Source organism: Squalius cephalus (assembly GCF_949319135.1).
Source record: "Squalius cephalus genome assembly, chromosome: 18".
In the NCBI taxonomy this organism is placed as follows: Eukaryota; Metazoa; Chordata; class Actinopteri; order Cypriniformes; family Leuciscidae; genus Squalius; species Squalius cephalus.
This window is the reverse complement of record NC_137139.1, coordinates 22894473-22909674: the sequence shown is the minus strand read 5'-3', so window position 1 is coordinate 22909674 and position 15202 is coordinate 22894473. Positions and strand designations below refer to the sequence as shown.

The following is a 15202-nucleotide window of genomic DNA, read 5'->3' as shown; positions in this document are numbered from 1 at the left end:
CTTTCTTCGTCATGTATCTGTATCACCATACAGAAAGTAAAAGCATCAAGAATGTCAGCATATGGAATTACCAACTAATGAGTTGACAAGATCGTAAACACCCCAGGTGAGGGACGCCACAGACACGCTTGTGTGACGTCAAAATCTCGCGATACTTCACTGGGAGGGGCGTGTCAGATTCCAAGAGAGGAGAGAGAGAGAAAGAGAGAGAGAGTGGGATAGAGGGGCGCTGTGGTAAGTTTTTGTAAACATTCTTAATCTGTCAAAAATGTGAAATCGATGATTGTGTGGATTTGAAACAGTGTCCAATCGTTATTTATATTCGTCAAAAAGGTTTGTCTGTGATCGAGAGTAACTTTAATGAGGCGGCTGTGAGGCTGTCAGATTGGCAGTGGTCTTCCACCGAGGTCTGCGCGTACACTGCAGCTCGTTCAGGGCTCTTGACAAGCGAGGGCAGAAATTTTAGCAATAAGAAAAGTGTCAAGCCGCCATTTATTACTACTATATACTATGGAGTTTTTTTATTTTTTTTTATTTTAGTCAATATATACGTTTTATTACTTATATAAAATGGCAAATTAGATAACACAGTTACTTTATTTGCTTTAAAGTACTCTTTGCATACTTTTGTTTCTGGGGGGGAGATATGAGCCTGTACTCTGTAAGTCCGTGAATTCCATTTTTGAGTGGAATTTGCGTCCGCCAATGAGACGCAACTAATAATCATGATTGGCGTTTATTGTAGCCAAACAGCAATTACATAAATTTGATTGACGTGCACGTGACCAATCAGAACAACGGTAGGGCGGGCACATGCGGGAAAAGGCTGGCTTTAAAGTTGGCATGTCCGCAAGACATCAAGTTAGCATGGGTTTGCTAAATAGTTAGCGACGTTTATTTTCGGCGAGGGCACTAGAAACGAACGTTATTTTATGGTGTAATCCAACATAAGAGGTAGAAATTGCACATTAAAGTGTCAGAAAATTATATTTAAACAAAACCCGGCAACCTTACCTTTTGTTTTTAGTTGCCATAACTGTACATTTGCCTTCAAAAGTTTCTATTTTTGTTACCCTACACATAGAAACACTCATGAGTTAAACTAGGATACATTCCAGAGATGTCTGAGTAACTTAGTGCTGCTTTTCATATTTTGAACTAAACTTTTTGCTAAAGGTGTTATTTTTTTTGTTTTTGTCATGAATAAATAAGAGGTCAACCCCACACAAATGTCAGCATTCTAAATCACAATATTTGCTTGCCAATTAAACACACAATACTTGATTATGGCTTGTTTGTATGATATATAAAAATGCCATACAAAACAAGCACCTGCTGTTGATCAGTTGTTGTGTATATTTGGCCAAGATCATTCAAATAAAACAAAAGATAATGTGAGCATTTCACATCTTTGTTCATAATGCATGTAGCGTGAAGAGACACTCCCCAAAACCACTGATAACCATCAACTTTATTTCATCTGAGCATGTGAATGTCCTATCTTAGAGTGCCTGTAAACACATCTGAGGACCTGTAATTGTATATATAGGTCATCTTCGCATGGCGCTTGTTGAATTCCAATAATGTTACTCTTTGGAATGACTGTACGTCCCCATATAATACATCATCCTCTCAGTAGACATATTTGCTTGTGCACTAGTGAACATTTTTGCAGCTGTTACAATAATTGCTTCTCAGCGACTTGATTAACGAGAGCTCGGAGCCTTGCTTGTTGCTTTCACCTCTGCTATAAGGCGTCTGCTGTAGCTCATGGTGAAGACGCAATGTGAAGACGTTTTACAGGAAGGAACTTCATATGCAAGTTTCACATGATGAAATCGGCTCTGTTTCTGACTTGTTAAAACCATGCTCTGTGATTAAACGTCAGTGAACTGTGAATGAAGGATTAGCCTATGTTATGATTATGTAAGTTGTCCTGGCAACAGTTTTATACAGGATAATGTAATTGACAGCACGGTTGTCCAGATGCATCTATTGAGTAATTGAGCAGACCAAATAACACTGTTTCAGATTTCCAGCAGACCAAATAACAGACTGTTCAAATAAAAGAGACAATAAGGGTAAACTGCCAGGCGTACTTGAGTTGATTCTGGGCATCTGTGCTCTTCTAATGTTATGTAATATTTGGTCTGCTCTAAAAGGTGTGACAGGCCCATGAAGTACTGTGAGAGTGCTCTCAAAGATTGAGGGAGATACTCCATTTTAGAAAAAATGAATGGACGGTATGGGTGGCTGGAAAATGTTTTCATCCGATTTTGGCAAACACGTCAGGCTTGATGGATTGCTGTGATTTCGGGATCGTTAAAATATGATATTCACATGCCATCATGTTGCTGTAATGTTTAGAGAACTAGTCAAATATGCCAAAATTGTGTTGGTATGTCAATTATAATATAATTAGCAGCTCTTTCAGAACATTGCCATACTCGACAGCAATATGTCTTGAGATTTCTTTCCAGCCTTTTAATATAATCTTGATGTGTATTTGCTCTGGAATTTCTTAATTTTTATCTTTTTTTGGAGTCATAGGATAGGATCAATCATCTTGACCATACACTAAAGTTTAATGCAAGAAGAAAAATATGGTAAAAAGTTCAAAACATTTTTGACAGTTTTGCATTAATCATTACTCCAGTCTTCAATGTCAAAAATGGCTTATTATTAGCAATGTTGATGGTTATTAATGTTGTGTTGCTTAATATTATTTCTAGGAACACCATAGAAAGTTCAAAAGAACAGCATTTATTTTGTACAAGATATTTTTTGTAACATTATAAATGTCTTTACTGTCACTTTTGATCAATTGAATGCATCCTTGCTCAATAAAAATAAAAATTTCTTAAATAAAATTGTACTGACCCCCAACTTTACAATATCAACATTTAAATTTGAATTAATTTAGTGTTGCATAATACTAGGCTATATACCAGCAAAATCATTGCAATATATTGTGGATATGGATATGGAACACTTTTGGCTTTTGTTGACTTGTAGCATGTCCAACATTGTTGTAGCAGAGTTTTTTTTTCAGAGGGGGACTTTGGAAGGGCGTCCACATTGTTCTTAGCGGAGTATGGGCCCTGGGGATTGCATTGGGCTACATTGTGTATTTCCTCACCATGGATTTAGCACCGGGCACACTGCAGACATGCAGACATGGATCTAAAGTTTCATTTGTTCCATTTTCCAAAGCTCAGGTTCACTAAGGTTACATAAATCCAAATCGGCCATAGAACGCACCCCTGATCCCCGACACTATCCGCAGCACCTTTGGCCTTTACCTACGAGTTACCGAACACCCTCCAAAACCGTTCGTTCCATTCTCTGCTCCCTGTCCCACTTTTCTGTCGCTCCCTTTTTGTGGGGTCTCCCTTACTCTCTGGCAGCTCACTCACCAGATTCCTCATTCTTGGCTCCAGCTGGAGCTATTAATACAGTTTGTTTTGTCAGTTTCCTAGCAGACAGCATCAAACAGTGCACGCCTGAGGCAGATTATAGCCGGACCTCGCTACACGTCCACCTGCTGAGTAGGAGAAATCCAAGTTAACAGCAGGATGCTGCTTGTCCCCTTGTCGGACCCAATTGATTCTGAGGAAACCAGGCTTTGATTTAAAAAGTTCATGGATTTTGGAGGGAAAAAAAAGCCACTGAAATTTCATCCTGAAAAATCATGGAAATTTCTGTAGGGAATATACATTTTCTAAAATATCTTCTTAATACATTCAGTCTCTATAAAATGATTTTTAAAAATCTAGTTTTTTTTTTTGTGTTTTTTTTTTTTTTTTAATCTAAAAAATCTAGGCTAATGAGTTATGGAAAAGTTATTGTTTACAAAGGTACCTCTAATAATGCTAGTTGTTCCTGTATGATCTGTTAATATAAGACTCATAATTTTTAAGTCATTTTGGATAAAAGCCTTCCTCTTAATGATTCAATGTAAATGCAAAAGTCATGGAAATCGATTGGTCGAAAGGTGTGGGAACCCTGAATGCATTGCATTTTTTAAAACTCAACCAAAGCAGTGCACTGCTAGTACTACCAGCTGTCTTCCTGTTTAAATGGTTGATGATAGACAAACCCAGCTGTTTGATTTTATCTTCGGTAGTACAATCAAAGATGGATGTTGTCAGAGCCGTGGCCTAGCAACTAGCACTAGTGCAGGGACACATTGAGCTATGCTTCTCATGTAGGAAACTCTGGTTTGAGTCTGGTTGTATCAGTTCCCCTTTCTCGTCATCATTTTCTGTCCTGTTTCTACAATCGCTATCAAAACAAAAAGTGACAGAAAGGCCAAAAAAAACGTAGCATTTTCAGCAAATAAAGTTTAGATAATTGGTAATTGAGCTTGGTATGGTGTTGCGTTCTCAAGTGATAAATTAAACCAGTCATAGTAAAGTTCTTCAGCAACTTTATCAATATTTCAGCCAAGCAAATTATACAGATTGCTACTTTAGCATCCTTTTTTTGGTCACTGTGAAGTGTGTCCAGTATCCACCCAGTTATTTTTTAGTTTATCCACGTTGTGTTCACGGTAATGTATAAATAAATGCTGACACGGTTAAAATGTGAAATTGAAAAAGCGCTATTTAAATGTCACCATTTCGGCCCTCCAAATCTATTTCATCCAAACTCGACTTTTTTCCCCAGCCAAATATTTTTGTTTGCCAACGTTTTATTGTGTGTCTTTTTAGGTGCAATTTTGTTAATGCAGACTCTTTGAAATGTTAAGAGAATGATGTCTGATTAATAAAGGGGTTTATTCCGAATTTGTTGGAAATAATTCAGTACAAACGTTCAAATGCTTCCCATGCTTTTATATTGCAAACAAGTCTTAATCATAACAGGAAGTAGTCTTAGATTACTCCAGAATGTCTTTGTTAATAATCTATCTTGGCTCTATTTTTGTTTTGGATGGTCAGTTGTAGCACACATTGATGCAGGTGGGCCGATCTCTGTTTGTCTGATTTATTGTGATGGTAAACTTCAGAGAGTGCGCTCCCCTAGTTTGAGGCTCACTGAGATGTGGACACTTCACCCAGGGTATAACGAATGGGTGGTTCTCATTTGTATATAGTCACTCCGTGCATTTCTCTGACCAAACTGTCTGTGTGTATTGCAACCAGACCGAAAGCTCTGGCACCAAGCTGTTGGCTCACTTGTAGAGCGTGTGAGGTCTGCAAGGAATCAAGCCGCTTAGCTTGTACGCCACTTTGATCTCGGTCGTAATGGGAAGGGCCTTTCAGGGGCAAACAAGATGCAGTTACTTTCTTTATGGAAAACAGAGCAAGGGTCTTGGCAGTGGCTGCTAATTTCAGCTTGTAATAACTGCACGTCCCTCCACACGGGACACTTGAACACTAACACAATTGAAATAGTGATATATGGACATTGGTGTTTATGTTTAGTTCTATTCTATTCCATCCATACATCCGCTTATCCTATGTAGGGTCACGGTATTCTATACTAATTAAAGTCTAGGCCTAATATTTGATTTTATTTATTTAAAAAAATATAATGGTTTTTATGTAAAAAAAAAAAATTTTTTTTTTTTTGTTGTGCCTTATATATAGCATGTTGACAACTTGCACACTAAAAAAATCTTTGGACATTAGCGTTTTTTTAGGGATGCATGATATATCGGCCACCATATCGATATACACTCAGCTAAAGGATTATTAGGAACACCATACTAATACTGTGTTTGACCCCCTTTCGCCTTCAGAACTGCCTTAATTCTACGTGGCATTGATTCAACAAGGTGCTGAAAGCATTCTATAGAAATGTTGGCCCATATTGATAGGATAGCATCTTGCAGTTGATGGAGATTTGTGGGATGCACATCCAGGGCACGAAGCTCCCGTTCCACCACATCCCAAAGATGCTCTATTGGGTTGAGATCTGGTGACTGTGGGGGCCATTTTAGTACAGTGAACTCATTGTCATGTTCAAGAAACCAATTTGAAATGATTCGAGCTTTGTGACATGGTGCATTATCCTGCTGGAAGTAGCCATCAGAGGATGGGTACATGGTGGTCATAAAGGGATGGACATGGTCAGAAACAATGCTCAGGTAGGCCGTGGCATTTAAACGATGCCCAATTGGCACTAAGGGGCCTAAAGTGTGCCAAGAAAACATCCCCCACACCATTACACCACCACCACCAGCCTGCACAGTGGTAACAAGGCATGATGGATCCATGTTCTCATTCTGTTTACGCCAAATTCTGACTCTACCATCTGAATGTCTCAACAGAAATCGAGACTCATCAGACCAGGCAACATTTTTCCAGTCTTCAACTGTCCAATTTTGGTGAGCTTGTGCAAATTGTAGCCTCTTTTTCCTATTTGTAGTGGAGATGAGTGGTACCCGGTGGGGTCTTCTGCTGTTGTAGCCCACCCGCCTCAAGGTTGTGTGTGTTGTGGCTTCACAAATGCTTTGCTGCATACCTCGGTTGTAACAAATGGTTATTTCAGTCAAAGTTGCTCTTCTATCAGCTTGAATCAGTCGGCCCAGTCTCCTCTGACCTCTAGCATCAACAAGGCATTTTCGCCCACAGGACTGCCGCATACTGGATGTTTTTCCCTTTTCACACCATTCTTTGTAAACCCTAGAAATGGTTGTGCGTGAAAATCCCAGTAACTGAGCAGATTGTGAAATACTCAGACCGGCCCGTCTAGCACCAACAACCATGCCACGCTCAAAATTGCTTAAATCACCTTTCTTTCCCATTCTGACATTCAGTTTGGAGTTCAGGAGATTGTCTTGACCAGGACCACACCCCTAAATGCATTGAAGCAACTGCCATGTGATTGGTTGATTAGATAATTGCATTAATGAGAAATTGAACAGGTGTTCCTAATAATCCTTTAGGTGAGTGTATGCTTGTTTTTAATTTTATTGTTATCAGGCCCATAAGAAAATTTGGCTGATATATTAAAGCTGATATATAGGCCTAATGTATTATTTCCTTCAGCTGAGACACTTCAGATGTGCACTGTTTGCCATGATGGTTTTAAATTGCTTGAAATATGATTGGAATCACTTCAAATAAGGAAAATACAGTCATAGGCTACATAAAATTATAATGAGAACATTATAATTGTGTGCTTGGGACATGACTTTTAATGATGAGACTTTAATCAGGCTCTCAGAAATTATATAAAAATGTGGATTTAGATTTATCGGCCAATAAATCGGTTATCGGCTTTCAAATATAAAAAGTTATCGGTATTGGGCAAAATTTTCATATCAGTGCATTTTCATTTTTTTTATTTGGCTGTTGTGTCACATCTTGGAGTGTTTTTTTGAGTGTCCTCCCTCAAGTGTTGTGTTTTAAGACAATGTGAATTTAAAAATAGTCCTTTAACCTTAAAAAAAAACTCATCTTGAGACCACAGCATTGTTTAATTCTTTTGTGCTCCGTCCATCTGTACACAAGGGCTACATTTATCTAATGAAGTAATGTTTTGTAAACGCCTCCTAAACCGCATGTGCATATGAGTAATAAATGTTTCTTAAAATATGTGTATTTTTTGCACATTCCTATTCCATTGGCACCTTGAGCGCAGTTGCTTTTGTTTTCTGTAAACTTTACAGCGCCAGTGTTACATAAATTGGCAGCGACTCAGGCTGCAGACCTGCCATTTTAAATGGCTTTTTAAATTTTCACAGATGACAACGCAAGCTTTACCCATTTAAATCCCTGCTGTTATAGTCAAGGAAGATGTTTGGTTCATTCTTCACCTTTTGTTTGCGCTGGTGATTGTGTAACACACCAGACGTCATTCCGAGCTGGTGGGGCATGTTGAAAGTTTAATGAAACTTCCCTCCATTTAAATTTAATGAACGTGTTACTTTTTCCAAAATTCCCAGCCTCTCCACACGTGGGCCGTTGGGTTTAAAGGAGTGAGAGTGTAGATTGCTGTAAAGACAGATTCAACCATCCCAGTCAAGATGGCTAAAGGCCACCACTACTAAATATAAAACGCATGTATAATGATACTAAATGTGTGTCATACATAAATAGATTTAGAACAAAAGCTGGGTAATGTACTGAATATTTACTGTATGTTCGTGATGTTGTCAGTATAAAAGGAAGCAACATTGTGAAGATTATGATTATGCTCTTTAGTTAGCCGATAGGTTTACTAAGGACCTTGACATAGTTTTATTATTTTCCCTAATGGCTGGAATACACTAGACAACTTTCCCCCCAGTTTGCAGTCTGAAGGAGTCGCCGCTGTTTGCCACATTAGTCTTCACATTTTGGGCTGTCAGAATTGACAGATTTGAGGTAAAATTACATAGTGCATAAGGGGCCGATTTTTTTGTTGTTGTTGTTTCAGATTCAGAATATGATTTCATCCAGTTGGAGGATAAAATGTTAAATTTCACGTGAATCAGTTCAAACTGTCTGTTACAGTGAATTGATTCAAAACTCAGATTCAGCGATTCATTTGCTTCACTTAAAGGGATAGTTCACCCAAAAATGAAAATGGTCATCATTTTCTCACCCTCATGTTGTTCCAAACTTGAGTGAATTTCTTTCTTCTGATGAACACAAAAGAAGATATTTTGAAGGCCCCAAAGACTTCCATAGTATAGAGAAGAACAAAAATACTATGGAAGTCAATGGGGCCCATCAACTGTTTGGTTACAGACATTCTTCAAAATATCTTCTTTTGTGTTCGCCAGAAGAAAGAAATTCATACAGGTTTGGAACAACTTGAGGGTGAGTAAATGATGACAGAATTTTTGGGTGAACTATCCCTTTAAAAATGGTTTGAGGTCTCCATGTTGGATTTTTTTGTAGTGTTATATGTTTGCAAATGTTTTTGTCTACTACTATATATTGTTGTATTAGTGTATATAAATGCAAATGATAAGATATAGCCTATATTTTTGTGTTAATTAAGTGAAAAGCAAAACACTTAGTTTTAAGCCATTTCTGAGCAAATATTGCAATTCGCATGTTGAATGTTGTTGTTGGAAAACGTGGAAGTTTTTACATTTTAAAATTGTGATTTCCAGGCCTGGAAATGTCATTGAAATTTTATTTGAAAAATTCATGGACATTTTTGTAATGACTACTAAATGAATAATTAATCAAACTAATACATGAACTAGACCTAATTAATTTTAAAAAAATAGCTAAAAATGGCTTTTTGTGAGAATAACCTGCAATCAGAAGTCATGAAAAAACCCTGGATAACCAGTGCTATTCTGAATATAGGCTAGACCCTAACATGGATCTAGGGAAGCTTTGGTTTGGTTTGATTACAGAGTAATGTCAAACATGCGTGTGTTTGTGTGGAAGGTGCTGGCAGTTTGTCTGGAATAATTGCAGTGGTTCAGCTAATAGGAAAAGAGGGAGTGTCTACGACGAGCCAATACACACGCATGCCATTCCCCTGGATCAGAGCGGTTCATTCCAGACATGTCTCTCCAGAATTACCATTAGAGCACTGCCCTTCCTTCATTTACAACACTTACACTCGTTACACTCTCTTGAATTAGATGAAAATGCAATCAATTGATCTTATCTCCTTGGTAAATCAGTTCCCGGCGTCTGGCAAAACGGTACCAGCACAACCTCTCGATGTCAATGTAGATGTCTTGAGTTCCTGTGAAAAGTGATGAGCGTCTGGGAGTGTGGGTTGCTGATATTTGATCCTGAGAAACGGGTGGAGGAGTTCAGAGAATGACTGCGGACAAAGGTGTAGAGTGGCACTAGAGTCGTCGCCGCAGACGAGCTTTGTGGAGATGGTGTCAGGAAGACTACAATGAAAAGTAGAGGAGGGGCCAAAAAGACTTTGAGCAAATCCCAAACACCGCGTGTCATTGGTCTGCCAGATGCCCCCAGTGTGAAGAAACTATCACCGGGGAAACTTGTGATTGCTGCATTAACATGCATGTGCTCGTTTCTTCTCATTGTTTTTAAACACCCATCGTTTCCTGAGCCGAGCGAGGATCCAGGCAGAAGCATCCCTGGCTGACTGTTGAACTTTTCCTGGCTTAAACCTCTAGGAAAACCCTTCAGTAATGTTCTCGTCTTCTCTTCCACAGTTACATTGCAAAGCCTTTGCAAAGATGGGGGACGACAAGCCTTTTGTGTGCAGCGCTCCTGGCTGTGGGCAGGTAAGTTCACTTTCACTTTGTCTTGGGTTTCAGGTGTGGGTGTTCTTTGCTGGTTCATTCTCCTCTGGTTATTGAAGAGTGTCAGCGTGCACGTCGTCCTCACAGCTGTACGGTGGCAGCACGTCTGCCCGGCGTGTGTGTGGAGAGAGGTGTGCCTGCTGTACCACTCTGTAAACATGTTGTTTTTTTCACACTGATGGAGCTGATAGCGCACTTGTGAAACTGCGTTAATGTCTCTTCCACTGTCTGACTCACTCACAAACTTAGCGAATGACTAATCTTAGCTCAGTTATCGTCTACACTTGTCTGGTTTGAGTCAAAGTCCATGCAGACGCTATGATGAGATATTTGACTAATACGTAATACTAATAATAAGTGCGCTTATGCTGGTGAAGTCAGTCAAGAGGTTCCTGTATTTTTTTTACAGTAAAAATATCTAATGCTCTTTAAAAAAAAAAAAAACGAAAAGCAAAAAATGAAATAAGGAAATGTAAGAAAGTAAGGAAATATTTTCAGAGAGTGTATATATATATATATATATATATATATATATACACACACACGTGTGTATATTCTCTGAAAATAAGTTATAATGTCTTAAGCAATTTTGCTTCTCAAGTAATTATATTTTCCAGTGTAAGAAGTGAAAAACAATGTGGCCTTTGGAGGCTTGTGGTGCTTTGAGGGCATTGAAAACCGAAAGAGGAAGTGATCGAGACCCGTCCTACTCAGTGAGACAGTGATGTTCATTTTGTGGTTTTGATCTGAATGTTCTCCTCCGCAGTTACGTAGAAAACATTGTGAGAAATGTAGCATGGACCGAAATGAGGCAATTTAACAGTTACACCTTGCCTCTCCAGTACTGAATGCAACAATGATCATTTAACCGTACCGTTGGCAGCATAATCTTGAGAATTGAGAGGAACAACATGAACTTAATGAATGATTTATGCAAGTTAGTTGTTTGCAGATGTTTCTTTCCATAATCCACAGGGACTATGACTGTTTGCTACTGCTTGCTCTGACCTAGCCAGACTTCCTTACGTAAAAGGTGCCTTAGATATTGGAATTTTCAAATATCTCTATTACTATTGCTTATACTTTTTTTTTGCAGATGATTAAAACAGGTGAAAAAATCTCATAGACTTGTACTACCGTTTAAAAAATTGTGGTCAGTAAGATCTTTCAATGTTTTTGAAAGAAGTCTCTTATGCTCTCACCAAGGCTGCATTTATTTGATCAAAAATAATCATATTTTGAATTATTAATACAATTTAAAATAACTGTTTTCTATTTGAATGTATTTTTTTAATGTAATTTATTCCTGTGATGGTAAAGCTGAATTTTCAGCATCAATACTCCAGTCTCACATGATTCTTCAGAAATCATTTTAATATGCTGATTTTCTGCCTCAGAAACATTTCTTATTCTTATTATTTTTTTCAGGATTCTTTGATGAATTAGGAATCCAAATCTTTTGTAACTTGATAGATGTTGTTACTGCCAAGTATTAATTTCTTTAAAAAAAAAAAAAAAAAAAAAAAACTGACCCCAAAGAGTTTTGATTGATAGTGTACATTGAAGCATTCTGAAGCATCATAGCAGTATCATGTTGTCAGGTGAAGACATTTTTTAAAACCACTCAGCTCCGGTAAACCAAAACTAAAGGCCACGTAAAGGGAAATAAAGGAGATTGGTTGAAATAGAGATCAGGTTGTGCACATCTGTCAGGCTTTGTTGAGATGCTTAGATGTGTGTAGCTGGATGAGGGGAGTGAGGATTTACTCTACTTGAGGTATTGTTCTTTTGTTGACGAGCAAACGCTGTTTGCGTCATACTGAAGTCTATAGGGGTTTAAGATTGTTTTGCTCCATCCCAGCGAACCAGATTTCCATGTGACTCCACTGTTTTGGCAACCTATTACTGAAAAATAACACTGAGATTTGAGATTATCAATGCTAGTGCTTGTCTAAAGATATTTTCAGAGTAAATTAATCCTTTTTAATGTACTTTGATTATAATGTCTGATATTTTTACATAAATTTCTTCTGTATCGCAGTCATATGAATATAAAAAAACATTGTTCAACAAAATTAAAATTGGTTTTAACTAAAGGCTACACTTTAGCTAGTGCTTGCAAGTCAGTTTGTAGTTTAGTTTTTAACAGGAAGTCCTGGACATAGACTACCGTTCAAAAGTTTGGGGTCAATAATTTTTTATTTATTAAAGAAACAATACTTTTTTACTAAAAAGAAAGAAACATTAAATTGACCAAAAGTCACAGTAAATACATTTATCATATTAAAAATATTCAGTTTTCAATTAACAACAATTTTCAAAATTGAAAAATCATTTTAAAATATTTTAATAGAAAACAGTTATTTTGAATTGTAATAATATTTCACAATATTTTGACATGACTTTGCTAGGTATGGTATAGAAAGAACAGGAAACATGGGAATAACTAATGGGAAGAAGCTCAACATGTAGGAGCATCTGTACTAACCCTAGGCCAACAAAAACTGTGATTTTATGCATAGATGACCATTTCCTGCTGGTAGAACTTGGTCAGAGTATTTATACTTTGGTAGTTGACAAATACCATGCATTGCTTTCTCCACTGCTTAACATGAAGAAAAGAAAAAGGTTCTATATAGAACCTTAAAGAGTTCTGTCAGACACTTCATATTATATAGAACCACTGATCTATATAAATGACTGGATTGCTCATTGCGCTTTAAACTGCCGGCCGGCAGTGAAGCCACCAGAAGTGTTCGAATGGCCATATTGGTATTAGAATATGTGGGAATGCCAATATTGCGGCGATACAAATATAATAAACAGTGCTTTTCATGTTTTTCAGGTAGGTCTAACAGTAGTTTTCAGGTACAAAAAATTGAATAAACTGGGCTTGAAAATAACTTTTTACTTGGTAGCATTGGTGCTCCCAACTTCAAAAAGTTAGGAGTAGAAGCAAAAATTTAGACTGATCATGAATGAACATCAGAAGGAATGTTTAAAAGATAAAGTACAACTGAAATCCATATCATGTCTCATGTAATCGCTCAATCAGTGTATCAACCGCGGAAAGACATCAATAGAACAGCTTGTGAACCAGGGGTGCCCAGTCTTGTTCCTGGAAATGTAACTTCCTGCAAATTTCATCTCCAACCCTGATCAAACACATCTGAAGCAGCTAGATCTTCAGGAGCACAAGTGTTACAGGAAGGTGTGTTGGATCAGGCTTGGATCTGAACCCTGCTGGTAGGTGGATCTCCAGGAACAGGATGGACCCCCCTGTTATAAATATGTCATGTAATATTACATTTACCCCAGAAAAGCCATTTAATGACCATAAACTTATTAGTCAGCTGGAAAAAATAAACTCTAGAGAGGAGCATTTTGCTAAATATATGCACTATATTGCATTTTCATTTTATTTTTACCAAAAATTGTTCTTCAATGTTTAAAGGGGTCCTATTATGCCCTTTTACGAAGCCTTGATTTTGTTTTTGGGGTGTACTAGAATATGTTTTCATGCTTTATTTTTATTATTCATTATTTTTCACATTTTACATTATTACAGCTCCTCTCCCAAGTCTGGTTGAACGTGCCGTTTTGGATGAATGTCACCTACCCGGGAAGAATCTCGTTGTAGTCCCTACCAGCCGTTTGTTGTAGTCCTTCAAATGCGACTTCTGTAAAATAAAATATCTCCCTTTGCATTGAACTTTGAGCGTCGTAACTTTGCAGATGTTGTTTACGCTCAAACAGCAACATTACACACTGATGACATTACAAAACGCTGTTATCATGTAAATGAACGGCAAAAACGTTTTCGAAACGTTTTCTTTTTCAAAAAAGCTTTTCGTTTTTAGTTGAAAATGGTCGTGTAAACGGCCCCTAAATCTGACTGTACTTTGCTGTTTGGTGATCATGAAACAATCAAACCACATTTACAGTATAATCTGCATATTTTCTTCTCTGACACATCACTTTTATAAAGCTTTTTAGTTTTCTTCTCATCATGCAAGCATGTTATCACTTCGAGAAAACTAATGAAAACAGAACAAATTATTATTTTATATATATTATAAATTTATATATATTTACAGATGACTGTACTATTTACCGAAAATAATTCTGTGAACCATGTATGTTAAATATGGTCTGAAAAATCATTTGGAAGGAGGTCTGGAAATTTGAGTCTGGAAAAGTATTGAATTTTGAAATGGAAAATGTGTAGGAACCCTGTAATAGTGATGCACCGATTATGACTTTTCATGGCAAATTCCGATACCGGTTGCCTATTTTATTTGTTGTTTATTTGATCTATAACAGGCTAAAATGGCCTTAAAAAACAACCATCTGTTGCCATTTGAAATTAGAGGCAACCACTGCATTTTAATCACGATCCAAACAAAGATGCTACACACATGTTTTTGATTTAAATTAGATTGCATCATTTCAAGACTTAGAGTGAATACAGAATGGTCTGACTTTAGCTTTATGAACTATGTTACATAAGACACCTGCACAAAACAAAAAGAGATGGACTGAATGGAAAATGCCAATTCACTATCTGACAACAGGTGGCGCTTATGGAAAAGAAGCGTTTCTTTACACAAAGGAGCTGTGCTTATAAACACTACTTTACACAGATGGGAAGAGGAAAAGAAAATGCCATCGAAACTGTTCTATAGACAGTCAGTTCCCTTCAGAGATCCATTCATATAACCCCCCACCCCAATTTAATATTTATATTTTTCTACCCATATTTTGAGCATCGCGAACTGTGATCTTGCGGTGCCTGGTATTTTCTCTGCTGCGCGTCTGCGCTCTCCTCTTTAAATCGGTCTTCAGCATGTCCCGTCTCTGGCCTGTTAACGTCCTGTTAACAGACTTCATCATAATTTCACATGAATGACATTGCGAGAAATGATTGCAATGCAGTTTGTGTGCAAGTCCAGAAAAGAGATTAGCCAAAATGAAACTAAAAACCAGCCGGTTGCCGACTGTGTTTTTGGAGCAAAAAACCGTCCA

General features: G+C 37.5%; 1 protein-coding gene across 3 annotated transcripts in view; it reads left to right on the top strand.

Moving 5' to 3' along the window:
• The first annotated feature begins 158 nt into the window (after positions 1–158).
• Positions 159–15202, top strand: part of atf7a (activating transcription factor 7a) — a 29799-nt gene continuing 14755 nt past the window's right edge. For 2 of the 3 annotated variants that reach the window (XM_079850340.1, XM_079850339.1), the window contains exons 1-2: positions 159–234; positions 10088–10159. In XM_079850340.1, coding sequence (XP_079706466.1) covers positions 10112–10159 — 48 coding nt within the window. In that variant the 5' untranslated portion in view covers positions 159–234; positions 10088–10111. Of the gene's footprint in view, positions 235–10069; positions 10160–15202 lie in introns of those variants that run through there. The other variant, XM_079850338.1, reaches the window with a different exon arrangement.